Source organism: Coturnix japonica, chromosome 4, assembly GCF_054131305.1.
Source record: "Coturnix japonica strain WE chromosome 4, WE-NBRP24, whole genome shotgun sequence".
Classification (NCBI taxonomy): Eukaryota; Metazoa; Chordata; class Aves; order Galliformes; family Phasianidae; genus Coturnix; species Coturnix japonica.
Window position 1 is genome coordinate 70,337,194 of NC_140666.1, and position 22,653 is coordinate 70,359,846.

The 22,653-nt window shown below is 40.6% G+C and overlaps 1 protein-coding gene across 29 annotated transcripts in view; it reads right to left on the reverse strand.

The window, feature by feature from the left end:
* Positions 1-22,653, reverse strand: part of LIMCH1 (LIM and calponin homology domains 1) — a 156,368-nt gene that overhangs the window by 89,265 nt on the left and 44,450 nt on the right. For all 29 annotated transcript variants that reach the window (XM_085545515.1, XM_085545513.1, XM_085545514.1 and 26 more), the window contains exon 2: positions 9,538-9,608. In XM_085545515.1, the coding sequence (XP_085401641.1) occupies positions 9,538-9,608 (71 nt within the window). The remainder of the gene's footprint in view (positions 1-9,537; positions 9,609-22,653) is intronic.

The window sequence follows — 22,653 nt, forward strand, 5'->3', positions numbered from 1 at the left end:
ATATATATATATATATATATATATTTTTTTTAAAATCTTTTTGCAGGTAAAAACGGTAGCTCAACCTCATAAAAATTGCTGTACTGTTCCCCACTGCTGCTTATGATAAAATCTGGAGCTCTCACATGCTAGGAAACAAACAGTGAAAGAATATACTTCATATTCCAAAACCTAACCTTTTCTTTTTCTTTAACCTCTTGATACATAGAATAGCACAGAAAGAATAATACATCTCTTTTCCTATGATCATAATTTTTTATTCGAGAGAGGACAAACAAAAATTACTTCATTTTCCCCAAATGCACAAACTTGTTTTTCAGACTTGCAAAGCAGCAGTCCTATAAAGTAGTAATTTTTCATTCAGCTGCTGCAACAGGCAATGCAAGATTTCTTTTCCTTCATGGCACTACTTGAATACTCTAGTTCTGTTGTGACTTATGTTGTACCTATTCTGTCTGAAGGAAAAAAAATATTTAATACAAAAGCATCCAATTTTCTTTATTACTAATATGTGAATATACCAGGCACAATAACACATACTGCAAGAGCCTATTAAATGCCATAAACAACAATAAAAAGTAAAATAACGAGGCCTTAATGGAAACCCCAAAGTCAAAGCCCATTCCCAGTAAACTTTCTGACTGGTGTGTACAGGATTCCCTGTGAGATATGGGGGAGGGGTAAGACGAGAGGAAGGAAAAGAGTAGGGAATAAACAACACTTTAGATCACCGTTTGGAGTCTGAAGTGGGAGGAAATGGGCCAGGGCAGGATGGAAAAGCCTGAGGAAGAAAGGTCTCTATTATTAAAATGTTTACCTCCTGTTGGAAACATCTCTAAATGGTCTGGCACTAAAACCTCCAGGACTGGCCCACAGCAGAACGTGCCAAAGGCAGATTTCTTCCAGACCAGTCTGGCTGCTTCTAAATTATTGCCTCATCTAGAGCAACAGTCCTGATGCCAAAACACTGAGTGTCGCCAGCTCGCCCAGCCACCAGCCTGGCTGAGAAGCTGCGCTGTTTACACAGTGTCACGGTGTCAGCCCTCAGTCCTACAGTCACTATCTGCTCGTTTCTCCAAGAGAGCTCCCAAATACACCTCTTCCTACACAGACCAACACACGCAAACTCATTTTTTCTGTGCTCTCTGGACTCATATACAGCCTCTGTCTTGATACGTGAAATTCTACCAACTCCAGCAAGTTTCTGTGGAAACACAGAGCCAACAAAATACCCATCCACGCTGCACTGCAGATTTGGCCTAAGGCCCTCAGCAATGACCCAGGGGTAAATCTTGCTGTTGGGAAAACACTTTCTGATGCACACCTTCCTATGGCAGCCCCTTTCCAGCCCTGCCACAGCAGCAGCTCCAGGCATTGTCATGCTCCCAGCCCTCACCCTAGGTGCATTCATAGGTGAAGACATGACCCCCAGGGAACAAATTCACAGAAGAGATAATTTTTGCTGCCTAACCCTTCCTACAGCCCCACTACATTGGCTCCATTTGCAGGCCCTCTACAGCTACAGTTCTTGGCCATGCCACTCTCCCAGCCATAGCCCTGACCATATCCGTGTGAGCTGATTTGTTTATACATATTTGCTGCTTGCAGTACTTTCCCTTCCACTCAAATAAGATGTTGTAAAAAAGCCACTAGAACCCCTCAGAAACCATGGCAAATGGTACCTGGCAAAGCACTGTTCTAGCTAATGGACTACAGGCATCCAGAATGAGACAACATGACTTTTACCAGAAGTAAGTATTTCTTCTGCACTTAACTGCACAGCAAAGCTAGATGACTGCACTACAGGCATCTACAGACAGGGGAAGAATTCCGTCATCTGTTGTCCAGCCATATGGGTCGTCTCTGAAAATGTTATGAGATAATATCCTTCCCCTCCCCCAGAAGAGACAAAACAACTTCACAGTCTTCTGTCAGAATAAATGTTGTAGGAACAAGGTAGAATACATCAGCTTCCACATCAGTTGTAACACGTACACAGTATTCTATGCTTTCTTTTCACAACATTTATGTTTATTATAAAAGTTAACCATATCACTTTCATACCACAGGGGAGGAAATCAACATAACCCATAGACACATCAAGCAGCTAAGGCCCTATACCCCCAATCAGGTTAGACAAGTTAGATCCATCACTTTTGCAAGCACGTGACAAAAACAGGGACTAAAAGTGTGTAACTGACATAACCAAAAGGAACAAATGACAAGGAAATCTCAAGAAACATTTTAACAGTAAAAGAAGCAAAAACATAGCAAAATGAAAATACATGAGGCAGAACAGTTCTTGGAAGAATTCAAGTATAATATGATGGGAAAAAAAATCCCACCAACCCCCCCCCCCCAAAACAGCAATCCAACACAGGGTTACACCAAAGCTCTTCATGTTCTATATGTAAAACAGAGTCCCTGCATGCACACACCTGACCCATTACCAAGGTCCTTCAAACTCTCAGCTAGGATTTCTGTCCTGCTTTTCTGGCATTTATGCCCTTGTCCTGAGTTAAGTCAGTCCTGCTTTTCACTTCTCTCCTTAAAGCTCTCTTCCCACTTTCAACACAACATTTACACGTCCATCCCATCTACCCCTTCTCTCGACTAGGCATTGACTTAGATCTTTTGGTGATAAGCTGTTAGGCACAGCTTGGTAAAACTCTGCACAGGAACAGCCTTACCTTATGAAAATAACAGGACACACAGCAATGGAAAGTTGATCCAGTCCCACTCTTATAGGGAGAAGCTAAGTCACTTCCTTCCCCTTGTGAAAAACAGCTCTGGTACATATGGGGAGAATCAATTACTCTATTTGGTACAGTCCCCAAGGCTTGAAATTCCAGGAGATAAGGTATCTCTGCAGTAGGACAGACAGGCTGAAATCAGTACTAGCCACTGTGTGACTAACCTACTAGACCTTCCTGGGGTTGTTTATCACCGGTTAAGAATTTGAAAGGCTTCTGCCAGGAAAAGAAGGCGTTTCAGGCAACAGCTGATAAAAGATCTAATGAAAAGCACCAAGACAACTGCACATGAAATTCTTGCAAGAAAGCGTCAGTTAAGAAAATATTCAAAGGATGGCTGCCAAATCCAGCCTCCAAGAAGACTTTGCTTCTAAGAGGAAAAATTTCAGAGAATAAGCTTCAGAAATGGAAAAATGAAAGGCTGAAATGATGTGTGGCTCACAGATGAATCCAGGCTGGACGGGTATGCATCCAACAAGAGTTCTTAGCTCAAACAGCAGATCATATTCCTAAAAAGAAAAGCTGACTAATGACCTACACTTAAAGCAAAAAGGTATTTCATATTTGAGAGTTTAGGAAATCATATCCACAAAATCCTACCCACAGTAAGGAGACAATTCTCATTTTAAAATCAAGTTTTACAGACTTAGATTTTAACAATCAGCTTTTCAGATCTAGACAATTACTGGTCCAGACACTTTTAGTATTTCCGTATTATGAACTTGTGCTGTATAATGGCACCTCCAACATGCCCCAAATAGTTGAAAAGATGAAGAAAACACACCATTAATCTTAAATATGAACAAACACATTGATACAGTGCAGACAACAAAAAGTCAAAAGACTTTGTTGCAAAGGAAGTGGCAAAGAAGTTTCAAAATATGGAGTCGTTCTCAAGGTCACAAAAATATTTTTGGGAAAACATTCTTGAGTGATTGCTAATGATGTCCCTGTTATTATTTATTTAGTGTCAGATGAACAAGGTGCTTTTTTAACATGCAAGACAGAACTGCCTTTGTCATATAAAGGCCTCACAGTCCAGTCTGATAAGTGAAAGGAGAATAAATAACTATACAAACCAGTAGGACTAAGAAAAGTCAAGCCAAATACAGCATAACATGGTCTATACTCTGCCAACTAGAAATAGGAATAAGAGTTGTTGCAAAGCGGCTCAAGAAAGGCAACAGGGAAGATTGTGCCTTCACAAGGATTATTTATACAGAACCTACCGCCACAATGAATGACATGTAGAACATCTCATGTACCTACAGAATTTACAACTCCCACTGTTATAAGGTGGCAGTAAGAACGGTTAATTACCCGAAGTATTCATTCAAAACAAGCTCTTAAACATGTGCTCTTGGAAAGCTGAAACCTCTCACAGGATCACCTTGTTTTGCACTTCAGCAAAACTCAGTTTGAATGGATCAGTGTTCCAGAGCCTCCTGCTCTGTCAATCACAAAATTGCTCTGGAAAAACCCCACTATTTAGTCTGCTGAGATGCATATATTTTCTTAACATAGTTTCAAAGACAGGCCATTTTAATCATACTCGAGCATGCCCCTCAATGGCCATTCTCTCCTTCTCATGCTAAACATTATGGTCCACATCACCCTTGACCCCTCAACCTAAGCTATACTAATTAGTAGATCATCATCTTAACGTCGTAGTAAAACTTAAAGATGAAAAACTCTGGGTCCATATAAAACTGTTTCAGATGTCCTCACATGAACCTAAATCTCAATGCTTAATGAGCCTTGGGGCCCATCTCTCTAAATTGGAGCCATGCCAAATCCACGATGCTGATTATGTTTTGGCTTTACAATACGCTGCCTGAAAACTGCAGGAGAACACCAATCCCTTCTTACCTTGAGGCATGGGTCACATTCAAGATTTCAAGTACGCCTGTGAAACTCAAATACCTTCTTGGCTTCCAGGAATAGCAAATTCAAACAAAACTTAATTAAGCACGAGTACCTGCATTTTACACTGTACAGCTGAGTGCTGTATTGATACCAGGCTCTTACCACTGACAGATAAGTAAAATGACATACCAAAATCCTACAATCTACAAAGGTAACTGCATACTTATTTTCCCCAGGTCTCCATAAGAAGTAGAACAATTTTAAATAAAAGACATTAGCTTGCAAGAAGAATCTGATTCTTAAAGCACCAAAATGAAATACTACACATTCAACTAAAGCTGCTCTGAAGTAAGGTTCCACACCTAACACTACCATTGACTCAAAACCACAGTTTTTCTATTCCATAGCATTATACTTGCACTGATTTGGCATATATCCAGCTCTTACTGAAAACAGCATTCATGCCAGCCCAAAGCTTGGTCAGATGCATGATAGCCATGATGCAAGCCTTAAGAAAGCCTGCTCTCTGAGAATAAGCAGCTCATTCATCACCAGAGACATAAAGAACACAAGCCAAGGAGATTTCTTATTTATGGAAGAAAATTATTCTCATGACAGAGTAAATGATAAATTCCATTAAGTAGTTCTTAATCGCAATCACTTTCAGCTCATGCACGTTTCTAATCACACTTCATTTTTGCCTTAATTACTATTCAAATAATCTATTTTATTTATTTATTTATTCATTTCAAATTTAAAAGTACAAGAAAGATTGCAGGCTTTTTTAAGGGCATGCATGATTGAAGGGAAGGGCCCTTCCTGGACATTTTCTTGCATAAGGATAAAATTTTTCCTTCCACTCACTATATATAAGCAACTTCATCCAGACTAAGAGCAATAAACCACCATTATATTTGCTCTTTCACAAAACAGAGAAAATTTTATAGCATCAGAGTGCTAACTAAAACCAATAAACACTGTTTCTGCCCATTTTACTAAGCTACATAACGTTTTGTAGAGTAGTACATAGTGAATGCCTTAGGGGGGAAAAAAAAATGCTCATAAAAGGGTATCCAGAATTTCACATGTAAGTGGCACCTATGTTTGATCATATATGTTTATTACTCCTTCACTTTTATGCATTAACACCATGGCTTTCCAAGGTATGAAGTTAAATTTTTGTTAGCACTTATTATGGCTGCATTTACTGCTATTAACTGATTCACTCACAGACATAAAGTGGACACGCAGATAATCTGTTCTACATACAGAATCTGTGTTATCACCTCCTAGCAGGACACTGCTTAACTTCAATGCCAAGTCAAATCACTGGTGCAGATATATGAACATGGATTTGCTTTGAGTTGAAGGCCCTTTGTCTACAGTCCACATCCCAACTGTTGCTACTCATTTAGAGCTTTACCTCTTGGTCCGACTCCTTCAGTAGAGTCTTGTTATCACTGGTACAAACTTACAGTGTGGCTGGACTTCTCATACCACTTGATTCTGGAGAAAGCTTTAGAGAAAGTATGATGCCAATTGCTCATCAATAAATGCTTCCTGTTATATTTCTCAATTTACTAGGGACTTTCACCCTTTGTGTGTCGTATCATCAAGGCAAGTAAATAACTTGGATTTTGCAAATCTTGCATCCTCTCTAACTGCTGAATGCTGAATGTGAAAGGAGAAAACTTGCAGGAGGACAGGGCAATAAGAGGTACTAAAGTATCAATCAGTACAGCAGGTGAAAGGAGAACACATACTTTTCCTGTTGCAGTTAACCTTCGTTCAGATGCCTGAATCTACAGCATAGCAACACCTGCAATATCAGGCTAATTTATTCTTCAGTAATTCTAGCTTCTTACGATACCTGGGTGAAACCTTAACATCAAATCTACATGACAGCAACAAAATAGAACAAACCACGTAACCAAAAGAAAAAGAACGTGCCAGAGCAGAAATCGGGATTTCTTGAGGTATTTGTTGCTGTTGGTTTTGTATTCTTCCATCAAATAGTTTCCTGTCATGTCCCCAGCAGGGCACATTTACCCACGCATGCAGAGTGCAGCCAGGAAGCTCCTCAGTCTTCACATATAACAGTTTAATACATAAGGCAAGAACAGAGTTTGAATTGCATCTCCTAGCTATGTTGACAGCCCTTGCTGAAGTCACCATCTGTACCAATGTCAGACAGATATGCTACAGAGCCTTGAAATAAATCATTCCAGAGAAACAGAAGTGGCAGTCATTGGCTTCTAAGCACAGCTGGGTGAACAATCAGAGCTGGTACTGTCAGGGAAACTGCACAAGTGGGCTTTCAAATCCAGAAAGAAGGAAGGACTTGTGTTATTCCCATCTGTCAGCATGTAACTTCATGGCATCCTGCGTTGTTTAAATATGCTCCTGAGCTGAGCGCGATGAGCTTTAAAAGTATCATAACGAGGCTAGATCTAGATGCCAACAACCATGCAGACACTACTAGGGAATCAGGCACAAGGGCCTGCAGGTGCCTGTGGCTAACTTGAGTGTGAGGCTTCCCATTAGTTAGACTGCCAGAGCACAATGTCCCTGCCGAGAGCCCATGCTGCCAGCACAGCACAGTTACGTTAGTTTTAATGTACTGAAATATGTACATGGTTGCTAGATGTGAATGAGTGATTTATAACTAGCATAATGATGTCTGCCAGAGTTTGCTACAGTAGTACCTCAAGCATTCACATCTTGGTAGTCTGCTAATAGCCAGAACCACAGCTGGAAGAGATTTATTAGTCTAGGGTTTGTCAGCACAGAAGGGAAATGCCACAAACAGCTCATGAATGACACTACAGGTTTTGAAATATCCCTTTAAGAAGTGCACAAAAGAAGGAAAGATTTCTGTTACTGCTCTGCTGAAAACAGGAACCTGCACTAAACAAGTGTAGGCTATAGACACTGCAACCAACTGGAGCAAGGCCTGGCATTACTGCATGTAAGGCTCCAGCAACCTGCTGCAGACAGACAAAGATGTCCCCTGGGTCATTTTGCACATGTCTTGTCCAACTGTTAGCAGATTGGATTCTGCCATGGTGCCAGCCTCTCCTCCCCTCCCTTTTTATGTACAAAAAGCCTGCAGGGTCCAGGGTTTCAGAGTCCTGGCACAGTGGCAGATTCCACCTGCTGACATTAGTTCCCAGCCTTCTAACTGCTGGGTTCCCTCAGGACTCAGGCTCACTTTCAGGCTTCATCTCAAAACACAATAATAAGCAAGAGCACTGAAAAAAGCCACCTGAAAGTCAGCACCACTCTGAGCTCAAACAAGCATCACCCACAAATGTCCAGCCATGAGTTGTCAGCTAATGACATTACCGATCATTGCTATTCCAAGGGGTTAGCTGAGACAAGTTTTGCTTCTTCCTAAAACGTCTGAGTAACAAATCAGATATTCCAGGCTAAAGGTAATGACTTCTTACTTCTTCAGAAGCCTGCAACACCTAGAATTCCTTTCTTGCCTTCAGCAGCTTCTCAGAGACGCTGAGATGCAACTTTCATTTACTTGTTGAGGTCAGCTGAGACAAAGGAGGTTGAGAGATATTGTCTGTGGTAACTTGTCTGTGTTCATCATTAGCAAGGCCAAAGTGGAAGTTATCTTGGTAATGCTCTGCAGCCTAGTAGAATTTTATCTACCGAGCATTCAAAGAGCACTACGAGGTGACTTCCATTGAACACAGGGAGAGACCTTGAGTAAGAGGCAACCCTTCCATACAGAGAGATGGACACCATGATGCTCCTGAGTTTACACATCTGATCAACAAAAACAACTACTTCCCTCCTCTCAAAGCTACTCCTCAGCAAAGACATGCAACTACAATTAAACAAGATCAGTTCCTTTATGCTTTTTCACACTTTAGCAGCTGAAGTTGAGGCAGATTACTTATACCTGTGAGATAGACAACAGTACTTGCACAAGTTTCAAAGCTCTTGTAAGCTACCTGCAGTTGACTTAAAGAATATTAGCTCAACCATACTACTGAAAACAATGTTCTAGTGCCTTTTGTAGTATAGAAAAACCAGTAGCTGCAGTGCTCTGGCTAAATGTCCCAGGAGATCTCACTCATAAATTCCAATATGCAGTCAGTTCTTCTGCACAAGCTTCATCTTTCTGTTGTGCAAAGGCAGTTTTTACCTACTTCACTGACAACTCTGCCTTCCCAGGGAAAGAAAATAGTACCTACATATGGTTCAGGTCAGTTCATTCTCCGAAACTCCTGACATCCTGCATGGGATTTTCAAAGGACTAGGGGCATAGAGCACACTTCCAAACATCTCTTTAAAGTCACTAGCTTTGGCATTCAAAGTCACGTGCTTTTGGAAGACTGCCAAAACACCTGCCGTTATAACCACAAAGAAAAACGTGGAGTAGTTAACTTGCATCGTCTGTCCAAAACTTACAAAACACATCATTTCCAATACACCTCCAGGTAAAATCCAGAGGACGTATAAACTTTCCAGAAACTATAAAAGTTGCTGAGTGTGTTCAGATGGTTAATTCCTGACAGTGCTTGAACCTGGCGCTGGCCCAAAACACTTCACTGGAGCGGAGACATCTGTAGACAGGTGTGGAACACCATTTGCCAATCTGTGGTTAACATCTTCAAATAAAAGGAAACCAGAAAAGCAAACACCATTTTCACTTTACATAACTCAACTAAGAAGCTGGGGTGGAGTGAGGGAAGCACTCTCTAAAACTTGCTTTCTTTAAGCCACATTTCGATTCTCACTGTAACAAAAGACCGTTGGCGCTGAAAGGATGCTACAGTGAAATAACGAGCATGCACAACATCAAAACCTGCAAAAGGAAACCAGCAATCAGACGTACCAGCTAAAGTTCATTTCATCTATAGTCAAGAATGTGTTCAAGACTAAAAACTCTGTTACTTACTCACACAGAAGAATGCCGTTTTCTAACCCGGAACGAAAGTCCTTCTCACCAAAACTTCTGCCAGTCACTTGCTGCAAAAACACAGAGGGAAACAAGGGTGGCATACATTAAAAGGTGTTCTTTCCAAGAGCAATTCATAGCATACAGATAAAGCATCTGCTGCAAAGGAAGCAGCGGAACCTGATAGGCATTGCTAGAGGGCTCATTGTGTGTATCAACCAGGTTCCTCATTCCCAGTTGACTGATCTGCTTAACACGTTGAGCAAAGTATCTGCTCTGGCCAATGCAATTACAGATTATAACAGAGCCGTTGCTTTGATATATATATACATATACAAAAGCCCAGAGATGACACTGAAGCCTTTGGAACATTTAAAAAGTTTTATTCTAAAGCACTCTGAATTTCAGAAATACTCTATTTAGACAAACTATGCATTTGTGCAATTTTGCATTGGTCTTGAACTTCAGGTCTTTAATCAGTCACCTCTGTAGAATAAGCAAATCCAACCAGAAGCACTTTTGTAGCCCTCCAGACACTCCCCACAGTACTCCTTGTCATATGAAATATTGCATATCACAAAGTCAACTGTGAGAGTGAATATAAACTCAGTGGAAGCTGAAGTTTAGGCACCTACTCATCCCTGTCAAGGATGCTTATACCAGGGGGCATGTTCTGCATAATGAACTCTTAAGCTAGCCTCTGCTGCTTAGAGGCAGGCCATCAAGGAAACACCCAGTAACCCTCATGTTGCCTGAAGGTGCCAGATGCTACAGACATGATCAAACACCTGTGTATGACTCACCGCCATGTTGACAATGGCTTGACACTCAGCCTCAAACCATTCGCCACATACGATGTGTTCAGGCAAAGGTAGAGAATACACATTATTACTACTAACAATTACGTAAAAATTGTTGCTATGTTTAGAGAAAGCTGAACAGGAACAAAAGAAATGAAAAGGTCTGCCTTGTTTCCAATTGTCCTCCAAGAGGTTTTTCTCCTCATCCAGCCAAAACATCTACCGGATGCTTACAGAGTTCTCATGGACTCCATCCAATCTTTCAACAAGACCCATGCTCCTGGCATTGCTTTCACCACAGAGAACAGTGGCTTGGGGATACATCTGCCTGACATACCAGCTTTCTCCTTGCTGTTCCATTCAGATACAAGACCTTCCCCTCCCAGTTTCCTGTCATAAAGACAGCAATTTATAAAAGCTGACAAGTTTGGCACTTTCCCACGGGATTAGTGCTGCACTGGCTTCACAAATGGTTGTGACTATACACAGTCTTGGACAGAGGACAACACTTTTTTTCTTTCTTTTTTAAATTGAAGTGCAAATATGAATCCTAAAGCTTAATCGTCTGCTTACTTATAAAAATACTCTTTTTCAGTATGGTATGATATAATTCCTCCCCCAAACTGGTATGATACTTTACAAACTCTAACTCCCTCTTAAGTCAGCAGTCATGTTTTATTCAAATACATATAGTAGAACAAGGCACTGGGTTGTCCTCAGATTTCAGCAGAAACCAGACAATTTGCCAGAAGGAAATGATTCCTAATCACCCAAACTATTTCTAGTCATAGAGATTCATCTCTAATCTTGATCTGCTGAGACAGAGGGAAATTGTAACAACACAACCATTTGCGTTCAGGATGAACTAGAGACTGAACCAACATTTATTTCATGAATAGAATAAAGTACAGAATAGAAGAGAATAGGAAGAGCTCTTTCAACAAAACTCATCTCACGGAGAAAGACCTCTGTGCAAGGAAATAAAAAACAGATAGTAGGCGTTTTATTTCACTCCTTAACATAAAGCAACATCAGAAATCCCAGCTGCGGAGTTCAATCTTTGCATGTGTGTTTGTTGAACATCCACCTCCACCAGGGAGCAGTACCAAAACTGTTAACACGGTTAAGTAAGAATCAACCTGCCAACAGCTATCCCATGAGTATTGCTGTCATTACTGCTGATGTAGGAGGGTTTCGTATTATGTTATCTGGTTGCATGAATAAAATCACGGAATGCAAATGCACAGCTGGAACAACAACTCTAGTGAGAGGCACAACAAGAACTGACGGCAGGTGAAGAAAGATGGGAAGGTCTAGAAACAGTGCAGGCCTGTTTAGAAAGGAACTGGATGTAAATGAGGCATCATGAGGCTTATGCCTATTCTACATGCTCCAGCTGCAGAGGAAAAACATTCATCAGCTACAAGTCTCCTGATTTAGGCAATTAACATGCATAAAATCTCAACAGATAAAGGCTAGAAACTCAAGGTAAGTGTGATGATGACATCATAAGCATCAAAGATAAACCCAAAAGGAGACTGAGAGGAGCAAGACAGCTGTGTTCATTTTTTCCAGAGGAACTTAGAGCTCCGTTTCCTGGCACGTGCACACACACATATATGCATGCATATGCATGGAAAACATGTGCTTCCACGATATTACAAAACTGCTGCACGCTTCACAGGCCTACATTAATATTGTGAATATGATCTCAGCACAGTTCTGTTCCCACCAGATTACCTTTTTACAGTGACTGCTGTAAGCAGCACTGATATATGTGCCACTGCTGCTGAGCTTTTTTGCCAAGCTCTACTGGAAAGAAGAAAGCTACACATCTGCAACCATGTCCACAAAAACCAATAATGGAGGATCACACTTCTAGCCCACCAGCTTTCACACTACAGAGAACTGATGTTCAGAACTGAAACATATCACAGGTATGAACAAACACACTTTGGCAGCCCCAGGGAAAGCAAGATCCAGTGATGAGTTTCTTACTCACTGCTGCAATGTCAGCAGATTGTAATTCTCTGCAGTGCAGGAGCCCAAAAGTTCTAAGCATCTTAAAAGGACAAAACACAGCTGTACCTTGCGAACAAGTCCTAAAGAAAAGCCTGGCACTTTAAATTAAAGTTTTATAAGGCTGATAGGAAGAGTAGTCTTTCTGTATCATACTGTAATGCAAAAACAGAGAACAGAAGTGAAACAATATGCTTATTACTGTGTTTCATTTATGTGAGGATGGATTCTTTTCTTTTTTTTTTTTTTTTTTCATCATCTGGATAATATTTTCCTCTCTAAAAAGCTGCAAGCATCTGCAAACAGAGCCATTATTCCACTGCCGGATGTGTTTCTCAGATTCACCACCACTTAGCAACCCAGAAAAGTAAACCTAAAATCAATAAAATAAGTTATTACAAAAGGAGTATTAGGAGACTAAACCACAGCAGGCTGACTATCACAAGCTTAGGCAACAATTTCAGTATGTATTTATACACAGTAACACTTCTTATATACATCACTGTTGCTGATTAACTCCTTTGTTCTTTGCAGCTATGCTTGCCACTAAATCTATGTCATCTTGTGCGGCTGTCATCCAGCCACTAACCAGTGCCATATTAAACAACTCTATTTTCACCAAGCTTCAGTTCATATTGTTTTCCTTCCTTGCACTTGGTATTGCTGCTAGTGCTCCGTAAGACTGAGCCTGCAAAGCCTCTAGTGTCAAAACAGCTTAAGGGCACTAAAAAGAAAGGTGTCAAATTAGCAGATGATGTCCTCAGGTGAAATGTATGTCAGCCAACAAGATACCAGTAGATGAATAACACTAGGTCAACCATGGACAACACTCTGAAAATAGCTAGCTTGATTTTCTATGTGTGTATCTGAAAACAGCACATAAAGCAGTGAACAAACATACAGACACAGCAATGAGAGGTCTTTGTTACTCGTTACACTTTTGGGAGTTTACAAAACATAACAGCAAAGAAGGTTTTCAAGACATTTGGTGGGCTCTTCAATTCTTTCTATATAAGTGCACTGCATTTTTATTTTGTACAATCTTTTTCTTCCTCCCATATCAATTATAAGTAAAAAGTCCACCCTGCCACACAGCTAGGATACATACTACCTTTATTTCAGGGAGGTGTGAAAATAAGGCTTGAACTGTAACAATCACAAGTGTGTAAATAGGATGCACTGGATCACATAAGCAACACGAGTCACCAACAGATAATGTACAGCTGTTTTTCAGATATCAGTCAGGATAAGGCACTTCCAGAGTAATAAATTCCTACCTGCTCATTTCCAGAATTACATCTGAGCTAGAAAGACAAGTATGCAAATTAAATTCCTCTTTTATATAGCATAGACAAGAGATTTCTGAACTAAACAACACTGATGAAGTTAAAGTCTGCTTTGTATTTGTGCACAAGAACTGTATGGAAGGACAGCTTTCATTAGCTCCTGGTTCTGACAAGTTTTACTCTGCTGGTAGAACTAAACACAGTGCAACATCATGGTATGAGCTCTCTCTCTCCCTACTCAAAAGCACAGGGATTTAAATTGCTACAACATAAGCCAATTCTAAGCAGCTATATAAAAAACACGAGGAAACCAGACGTCAGCAAAGAAACGTGGAGACTGCATGACCAGAGAGAAACACATCCTGGTCCAGGTGTATTTATCTTCCAGCATCACAACAAGCTTCACAGGGCTGTACAGTGTAGAGGTAGTTTACTATCAAATCAATAAAAGGGTGAACCACTTAAGTATCTTTGGTGTAGATTTCTGGACAAAACCAGCATGAGATCAGAGTGGTGAACGCAACCGTAAGTGAACCACCTGAAATGTTGTGCTACAGAGATCTGAAATTTAAAGAATGCAGGGGAATAAGAACTCACACCTGAGTAGTAAGATTAACCTGTAAAGAAAGCACTTCATATCATTTATCTTCAGATCTCCCACTTCTTGGTTACAGAAGTTTAACTGCAAGTTGCAAAGTTAACTGGCCATTCTGAAGTCTCCTTTGTTCTCCCTTGCTATTACACCCTCGATCCATTCTTTGAAGTGACAAAGAGCTGACTTGCTCTTTATCACACTTTATAGGGATTCTGTTTCTCATAGTAACAATAGGGTAAAATATAGGAAATCATATTTTCCTCTAATTGCTTTAAAATGCCCTCTGTCACCACAGTGCTATCAGCTGGGTTAGATGACAGACTGGTGTCAACATTCAGCATGAAAGAACAATAGCCACTGACACAAACAAACTCCCAGCCTCTTCGGTGGAAGCAGTTCTAAATCCTCATAAACAGACACATATTTATATTTAAGGTGCACACAAAAAAGAATAGGTTCACTTAGCACTTCATTTAGGGAACCTGTCAAAAGAAATACAGGGGAAAAAAAAAGTAAAACAAGCTCCCACTCCATCCCTACTCCTCCTATTAAACCTTTAGAGAAAGATAACAGATCTCCGCTTATGCTCAAGACAAATCACAGGCTGACTCTGATGACCACAGGCCAGCCCTGTTTTGGTGACTCAGGCCTTGAGTTTATTGAATCTCTGACAACACCTCCTTGTTGTTTTGGAGTACACCAGGAGAGATCTGCCTCTGACCATCTGCCCTATAGCTCTGCACACTGAATGGCCAAGGCAAAATGAGAGAAGACAACTGCAGGTGAATGAGGTTTACTACTGACAGTAATGCACAGGCATCCTCCTACTCCCATTAGCATATAGCACTGCATCAGCAACTATTACCTACCTGAGGCTTTAAAGTTAAGGCCAAGAAGGTTTTGATCTCACTAATTCCACTCGTCACCAAGGCTTCCTGTACTAAAGTTCTTCATTTGTAATACAAGCATTATACATACGGAGTTGCCATACATTGTTTGGATTTATGATCACACTGATCTGTGCACATCTCTGCCAGGACATCTGGTAGTACAATCCTAGTTGGCTGGCAAACTGCTACGCAGGGCTAAAATTTCATGGTAGAGTAAATTGGGCAGGCTCCCTTTTTCATCTCCCTAAATCTGTTTGTATATATGCTCAGGTGATTTCCAAATGTGTCGGCCTTCCCTTAGGGGCAGGGTGAGACAGAAAACGTTCATTAAGCATTGAATATTTTGTGGAGAAAAAGAGCAAAGAGCAGCAGGAGAGAACTTAAAAGCAATTTCATTTCAATCAGTGGTTAAATTTAGGGCTCTTTTTATAGGTTAAAACAATAAAAATAAGGCATCTGTGAAAAAAAGAGAAACATTATTTCCTGCACTGTAGGATCCATCATCTGTTTCTAAGTTGTAATACTTTTTAAAGAAGGAGGAGTTGCAGGCTTTTGCATGGATTTACCAGGCAGGTGTTTATCCTCCTCCTTTCTTTGGGAGAATAAGGAAGAATTAAGTGTTACTTCAGGAGAATGACTTTTATTTGATAGTAGCAGCATCGTACCATAACGATACATCCTGTAGCTCTGCACTGCTTTCTTTAAGAACAAAAAGCCCACATGCATGTGAGAGGAGCAGAGACCAGGATTAGCACACCATGTAGACCAAACAAGCGCAACAACACCAAACAACAATGTAGGATGAACACTGGTGCAAAGCCCTCATTAAAGCTCATCCCAACCATTCCCACAGAGCCAGGGCCTCACTCCTGCGCCTACAGGAGGGCTCCCTCTTGGCTGCCGACTAGGTAAATAGAGACACCATTTCTTATGGCCCACTGTACTTCAGGGCAAACCAGTCCTTCTTGGAGGCTGCACCTTTGAAGGAAAGAGGAGCAGATGACGAATAATTAGTAGCTCTCACAAACACCTCACAGGTTTACCTTTCTCCAGGGTCTTGTTATTTTCTTACTGAACCAGGCTAAACAGTCTGCTCATTGGAAAATGAAAGGCTGATAAAAGTTACGACAAATTTTCCTACTTCTTTATATTATGATTCCCTGAGACTTGCCAGTACAAACACCTGCACTGCCGCGCTATTGTTTCTCTTTTGATGAATGCAGACAAAATAAGTCCATATAGGCAACTACGCCCCAAATCAATAGCCATTGATTTCAACTTCATTGTTTCCTTAGTATGATATTTGTTGAAGCTGGAATCAGTGCTGATAGAAAGAGAACTCAAGCTCTGGCTACTCGGTGTAGCTCTTAGTCTAAATGACTGTTTGTTTGGTTGTTTTTTTTTTTATCAAATCAGACAAAGTCTTTTTTAGCAAAGGCCTGGAGACATTTTTTTCCTTTGCCTAAGGTTGATTACAGCAGCAGCTAACCAACAAAACAGGAAATCAGGCGTCTGGGCATCACTGAAGAAGCAAGGAACTAGAAACCCAAACCTGCACCCATTCAGCTCCCCCTTTCCAGCTACGGAATCTCACAGCAGCAAATCCACAGATGCTTGAAAAAAACACTTGTACAGGATTATCTATGCTGCATCATCTACATGCTGAAATCAAAAAATCTGCTGATAAAATCCTCTATTTTGTCTCCTCCAGCTTGAAGAGAACTTAGAACTTTAAACACCTCTGATTCAGGGCTGTCTGACAACTTATTACAGCTGGAGAGACAGAGCAAGAACTCAAGCAGCAGATTCCAAACTGAACTCAATGTCTCTGCCTCAAAGCAATGAAGAGAGGCATTCACTGCAATATCTAGATTTGTTAATCACCCCTTCACACTGCTATTTTATACTACCAATGCATTTATGTTTTACTGGTCTGCTGCCTCTTGGACAAACAACTATTAGACACCAATGTGTTGCCTTGTGCCAGGAATGTGTAGTTTCAAGATTGCACGCATTAGAAGCCAGACGGACAGGAACACAAGAAGCCACAAGTACAGCTTTTCATTAGACACTGTCAACTGACAGACTGCAAAATTCAGTAATTACTGTGTATTCACAATGAAAAATGCCTGTCAAGAGACACTAGCTTCCTTTTTTTTTTTTTTTTTTGGAGAAATTAGGTGCTCACTTGAGCCAATCATTACAGAATTTAACCAACCATTTAAAGATGACACTATGCCTTTAAGTCACAGTGGAGACTCTGGAATGCCACTGATGAGCCTCACTAGGCACCAGTCTACCTTGAAGCTTTTAAAAGTCATATCAAGACAAGTCCATATGTAAACTGCCCCATTTACAGTCTGTACAATTTAAATATATATGTATATATATATAAAAGTATAGCTCGGCAAGACATTTAAAGATCTGGTTCTGCAGACAAGCCTAGAGCAGGCAAAGCAAGAAACTGCCTATGGGAAATAAGTCATTTCACACAGACAGTGCTGAAAAGCATGATTTTATCTACTGTCAAGAGTAACTGCAAAACTCTGCTTCTTCCAAACAAAAAAGAGAGAGGAAAACCGTCAGGCTTCTGAGCGCGCTATCTCAGCTCCTTGGATGTTCCCTCCAGACTCTGGATCATCACCCAGCACATTTTCCAGCAGGAATGGAACTGCATGCCATAACTTTACAGTCATGTGCAAACAAAAATGCAGAGCTACCAGCTTCTGAACAGGAAAAATAAAGAAATTTCAAACCACAGAATGCAGAAAAATGATCCACTTTCCTACAGAAAGAAGAATAACCTTAATTTGGTCGTATGCATTTGAGGTCTTCTTTAATAACCTTTTGGAAGTAGATTTATTATGAAATTAAGTGAGCTTCTGTTCCTGCCTCCACAGAGACAAGTTAAGGAAAAGCATTTACCCTCTGAATGATATTCCAGCTTTAAGCACCATTTGGCCACCAGGCCCGGGTGGAGTCAGGCTCACAGTGCTGACAGAGCAGAGAGGACCTATGGCAGACGGCACCCCAGCCTCACAAATGGACACAGTCACACAGGGACTGAGCACGTCAGGCAAAGCTGGGTGATGCTAACAAAGTCCACCTGCAGCCTCAGGAGTGGCAAAGTGATAACAGAACAGAACAGCTAGAATCAACCAAACCATTTGGGCAAGACTTTCCCAAAGCTATTATGATTCAACACTAAACTTTATTGACTCATGTAGAAATAAAGTACTTTAGGATTTCAAATGCCAGAGTGCTCTTTGTAATCACACTTCCAAGATCAGAAGTTGGCTTGAACAAAACTAAGAAGCAGAATCTCCTTTTCTCCCATCCTGCAACAATTATTTATCTCCCCTCTGCTCTCCCTGTAGTTCCATACTCCTTTCCCAAGCGAAGAATGTTAGACCTATCTTTCAGCACATCACTCCCCCAGGAGCGGACCCTCTTGTAGAGTGTAATGTGCACTAGGCCTGAAAGCCATTTTTCATTCATCCTGTTTAGCTGGAAGAGGACAGTTATTTGTAGACATTTATAGAGCTTTCCTCTAAGTGTAATTCGTAAATCTGTATCATTGTCCCTCTGCAATGATAAACACACCACTGATAGACCCAGAGCATCAAATCAAGATACATTTAAAGGCTGCCCGTGAGATACAAAACAGCAACACTACACACTACACACAGGGTAGATTGCTGCTATTTTCTCTCCTGCTGCTCCAGATACAGGGAGTCTTTGTTTGGAGGACACCGAGAACAGAGCGAGAAAGGGAGCAGGATTGATGGTGCTTACAACAATAACAAACACTGCTCTTTTCCATTACAGGAACACCTGCTGCCTCCATCAGTTCAACTCATCCATTATGCAGCACGCTTGTAGTTACGGCTCCAGAAGCAGCAGCTTCGAAGCCATGACAAACCCAGACAGAAGAGCAAGAAACAAACAAGCAACACTGCACTATCAAATAAATGAGTAACATGATTTTTTTTGTTGTGTGAAACAAATGCTAGGAACAATCAGATTAAGCATCTGGTTCAAATACAGACAGGAGCAAAAGAAACTGCCTTCAACAAAGTTCATTTATTTAGCCTTGTAGCAAGTCAATTCCTGAAAAGAGAAGAAAACCCAACAGCTATTTTAATTGCTGTTACTTTTATTTTTACTGTTAGTGGAAGCCATGTAAGGTCTTAAATGGATTGAAAGGAATGCAATTATTTCACTGTAATGCCTTAATAGTGGAAAAGGCGCCTATTAGAACATGCTTAACATTTCCAACTTAAACAGTAAGAACTGAAAGTCTCAAAACATTTGCCACATTTCTACAATTCAAAAAATCTCTGGAATCAGCCACAGTCCTGTCAGAAATCAGACTTGTCTCATGAACGTCCTCATGCTTCTTCTACACCACCAATCCATCGGACCTCACTTGAGCCAACAGGGCAAATCCACAACTACACTGAACATTCAGCACTGGAAGAATCCAATCTTGAAAGGTACCTTTAAATTATAAGGGCTGGAAAGCAAAGCAGTTTTCAGAATTAATTCACAATTTCCATCTGTCAAAATCGAAGGAAAAAGCATGACTGATTAAAGTTCCTTGTCACCAAATGCCTTTTCCACATACTTCCTAACATTCATGTGCAAATGGCAACCATCCCCAAACCTGAATTAAATATATATATATATATATATATATATATATATATATATATATATATAAAAGGATCTTGAAAATATCTATCAATTCATTCCTCATACAACTACATAAAAAGGAAACTTAATTCAAGTTTCTTCACTAAATAATTTAATTAAATTTCATTTCAGCTCTCACATGTTATTCAAATAGCTGATGGAATCAAAGGCAAATGAATATTGTCGGCAACTTTATTCCCACTAAAAAGCACAAGGGGCGTGGAGAACAGTATGTGGCACTCTTGTGCTCTTGTAGTCTGTTCAATCCCTTTTGCTTCTAAGTACACCAAGCTTACATTAAAATCCAAAATGATAACCCCTGTGATGTTTTAAATGCCAAAACTCAGGAAGAACTCAAAGGTTCTTTCTCCCTAGCTAAAATTAAAAGCTTATTGTGTAACCAGCTAACTCTGAAGGGTGCAAATTCTAAAAGCCCCATTCTAGATATTGTCCCCCTAGTCAGGAGGAAGCAGACATCTGTGGCAAGGTAATGGGAACAGCTGCCTGATACCAAACTGTTACATGGAACTAAGTGCACGTGAGAAGGGGGAAAAAAACATGAAAAAGACAGTATTTCCAATTTCATCAAAATCTCCTCTTCCAGAGGAACACAAGGCTATGAAAATACAGCCAACACAGGTTTATTTGCTACAAAAGAATCAGTTCACACCTCGCTGAAAAAGACAGTTCCATCCAAATGGCCAATCCAGGTTCTGAATACGTTCCCTAATTTTTCACTGCAAGTCAATGGGCTGAAAACTTACGTGTTTCATGGAGCTGCAGAAGCCACCACAAAACCAGTGTTATTTTGCCAAGACTGACGTCGTGGTACACCGGCAATACCACCTGACTTAGCTACACCAGTTAATCCATCTTAAAAGCTATTTTGTTGTCTGGTATCAATCCTACCATTACTGTTTTTGTACATGACGAAAGGCACCAGGTATCTGAGCATAAGCTTGCTCTTTTTTAGCCAAAATAGGAATACCAGCACACTCCGCAACCATCTGTTTTTATCATCAGCTGCAAAGGGTGGCCAAATAAGTCCAGCACATTTGTAGCCTTTTGCATACTCTGCACTCTGACTCCATGCTTTAAAGATCTGCTAGAGATTTTCTTCCCATTAGCTTGTCACCTCTCATTAATAAAAGGAGGTATCGTTCCCTCAAGCGAACAACAGCAGCAGGTAGAAATGTTTAATACTGCAAACACAGACATGGAAGCTAAGGAATTTAATGAAAGCACGATAAAAGAGAGGAGAATAACCTTTCTGCTACCTTGCCCACTGGATAGCAGAGGCAATGCTGGAAAGGTGTGAAATGGGATGGAAAAGGCAGCACAGGTGCATTTTATCACATGGTCTTACACCACATCAGCTTTCTGTCCATCAGTTCAGATGCAGTCAGGGCAGAAACTTTCTCTGCTTCTTCAAAGTTCAACTTGGATTAAAAGAAGAGAAAACACACGAGGAGCTATACAGAAATCCTTTTGGTGCAAGTTAACTCCTGACAGAAAAGTACAGCTGCCGGGTCCAAAAACTACAATACCCTAATGTTTGTCCAAACATTAGAACACAAGAATAAGCCTTACAACATTCATTCTAGTTATTCTTTTTGTGTTTTCATGAGCAAACACTGCGTAACTACACAGGGCATTTCCATCAATATCCAGTTATCAAGTTAATTAAACTATGCCTCAAAAGTTAATTCTATCTTCTTACAGCTTATCTAAAGAATTATTATATAATGGAACAAAATTGGATGTCTATTACTGTGAAAAAAAAAAAAGATTCACCATCAGAAAAAATCATAATATTTTGCATGTTTCACATCCAAACCACAAGCCAGCAAACACCAGGAGTTTTCTCCAAGACTAATAAAAGTAGGTCACTTTGTGGTCTTTGGTTACTGGCCTAAAACCAGACAGAACACTTTAGAATTTGGTTTTACGTAGCATGGTTTGCAATTTGAACCAGGCAGTAAATGCAAATGAAATATTGGGCAACTGGAGCCTGGTTTTGAATAATGCTTAGCACACCCTCCACCCAGGCTGGAATTGCTGGGTTTACCTGGCAGTGTTTTAGTAGCATGGTGCTCTCTGTGAGAGGAGCCCAACAGCTGTCCCATGTCAGATCAAAGACAGTCCCAGCTGCTCCAAAAGGAACCCACTGCTGAGCAGTGCTGAGCCATGAGTGATGTGGGCAGAGACTGACTATGCAGGGATGGCATAGATGAAGCACTGACTACAGCCAGCCTTCTCATGTACCTCTTGGGGAGAGGAGGTAGAAGATGGTGGACCGGGGGGGAAGGTGTTTTTAGTCTTTTGTTCTCACTACACTGGTCTGTTAGCAAGAGCCAATAAATTACATTAAGCTCCCTACACTTAATCTGTTTTGCCCATGATGGTAATTGGTGTGGGATCTCCCTGTCCTTATCTCAGCCCCAGAACCCTTCTCTATGTATTTTCTCCCCCTCTTCTCCTAAGGAGAGGGAGTGAGAGCAGCATGGTGGAGTTCAGCTTCCCTTCAGGGTGAAACCATCACAACTGGTTCTTGAACTGCTCCACAAAACCACATCCTGTTGTGATTCAGTTGTGCCATTTTCTCCCTTGTCCTCTCCAGCTTAACTCTGTGCAAGAAAACAGACTAAGGACATTTTTTGAGAGAACCAGAGTGGCATTCTATAGAGACAAACTGCAGATTAATTGCCTTAATACCAGAGATTCTCAGATTCTAATAGCATTCTTTTTGGCTCTAAAGGAAATTATGTTCATTCCTGCTTTGTGCAGGAGGACAAGATAAAATGGCCCTGTCTAAAGCCAAAATTAAGAAA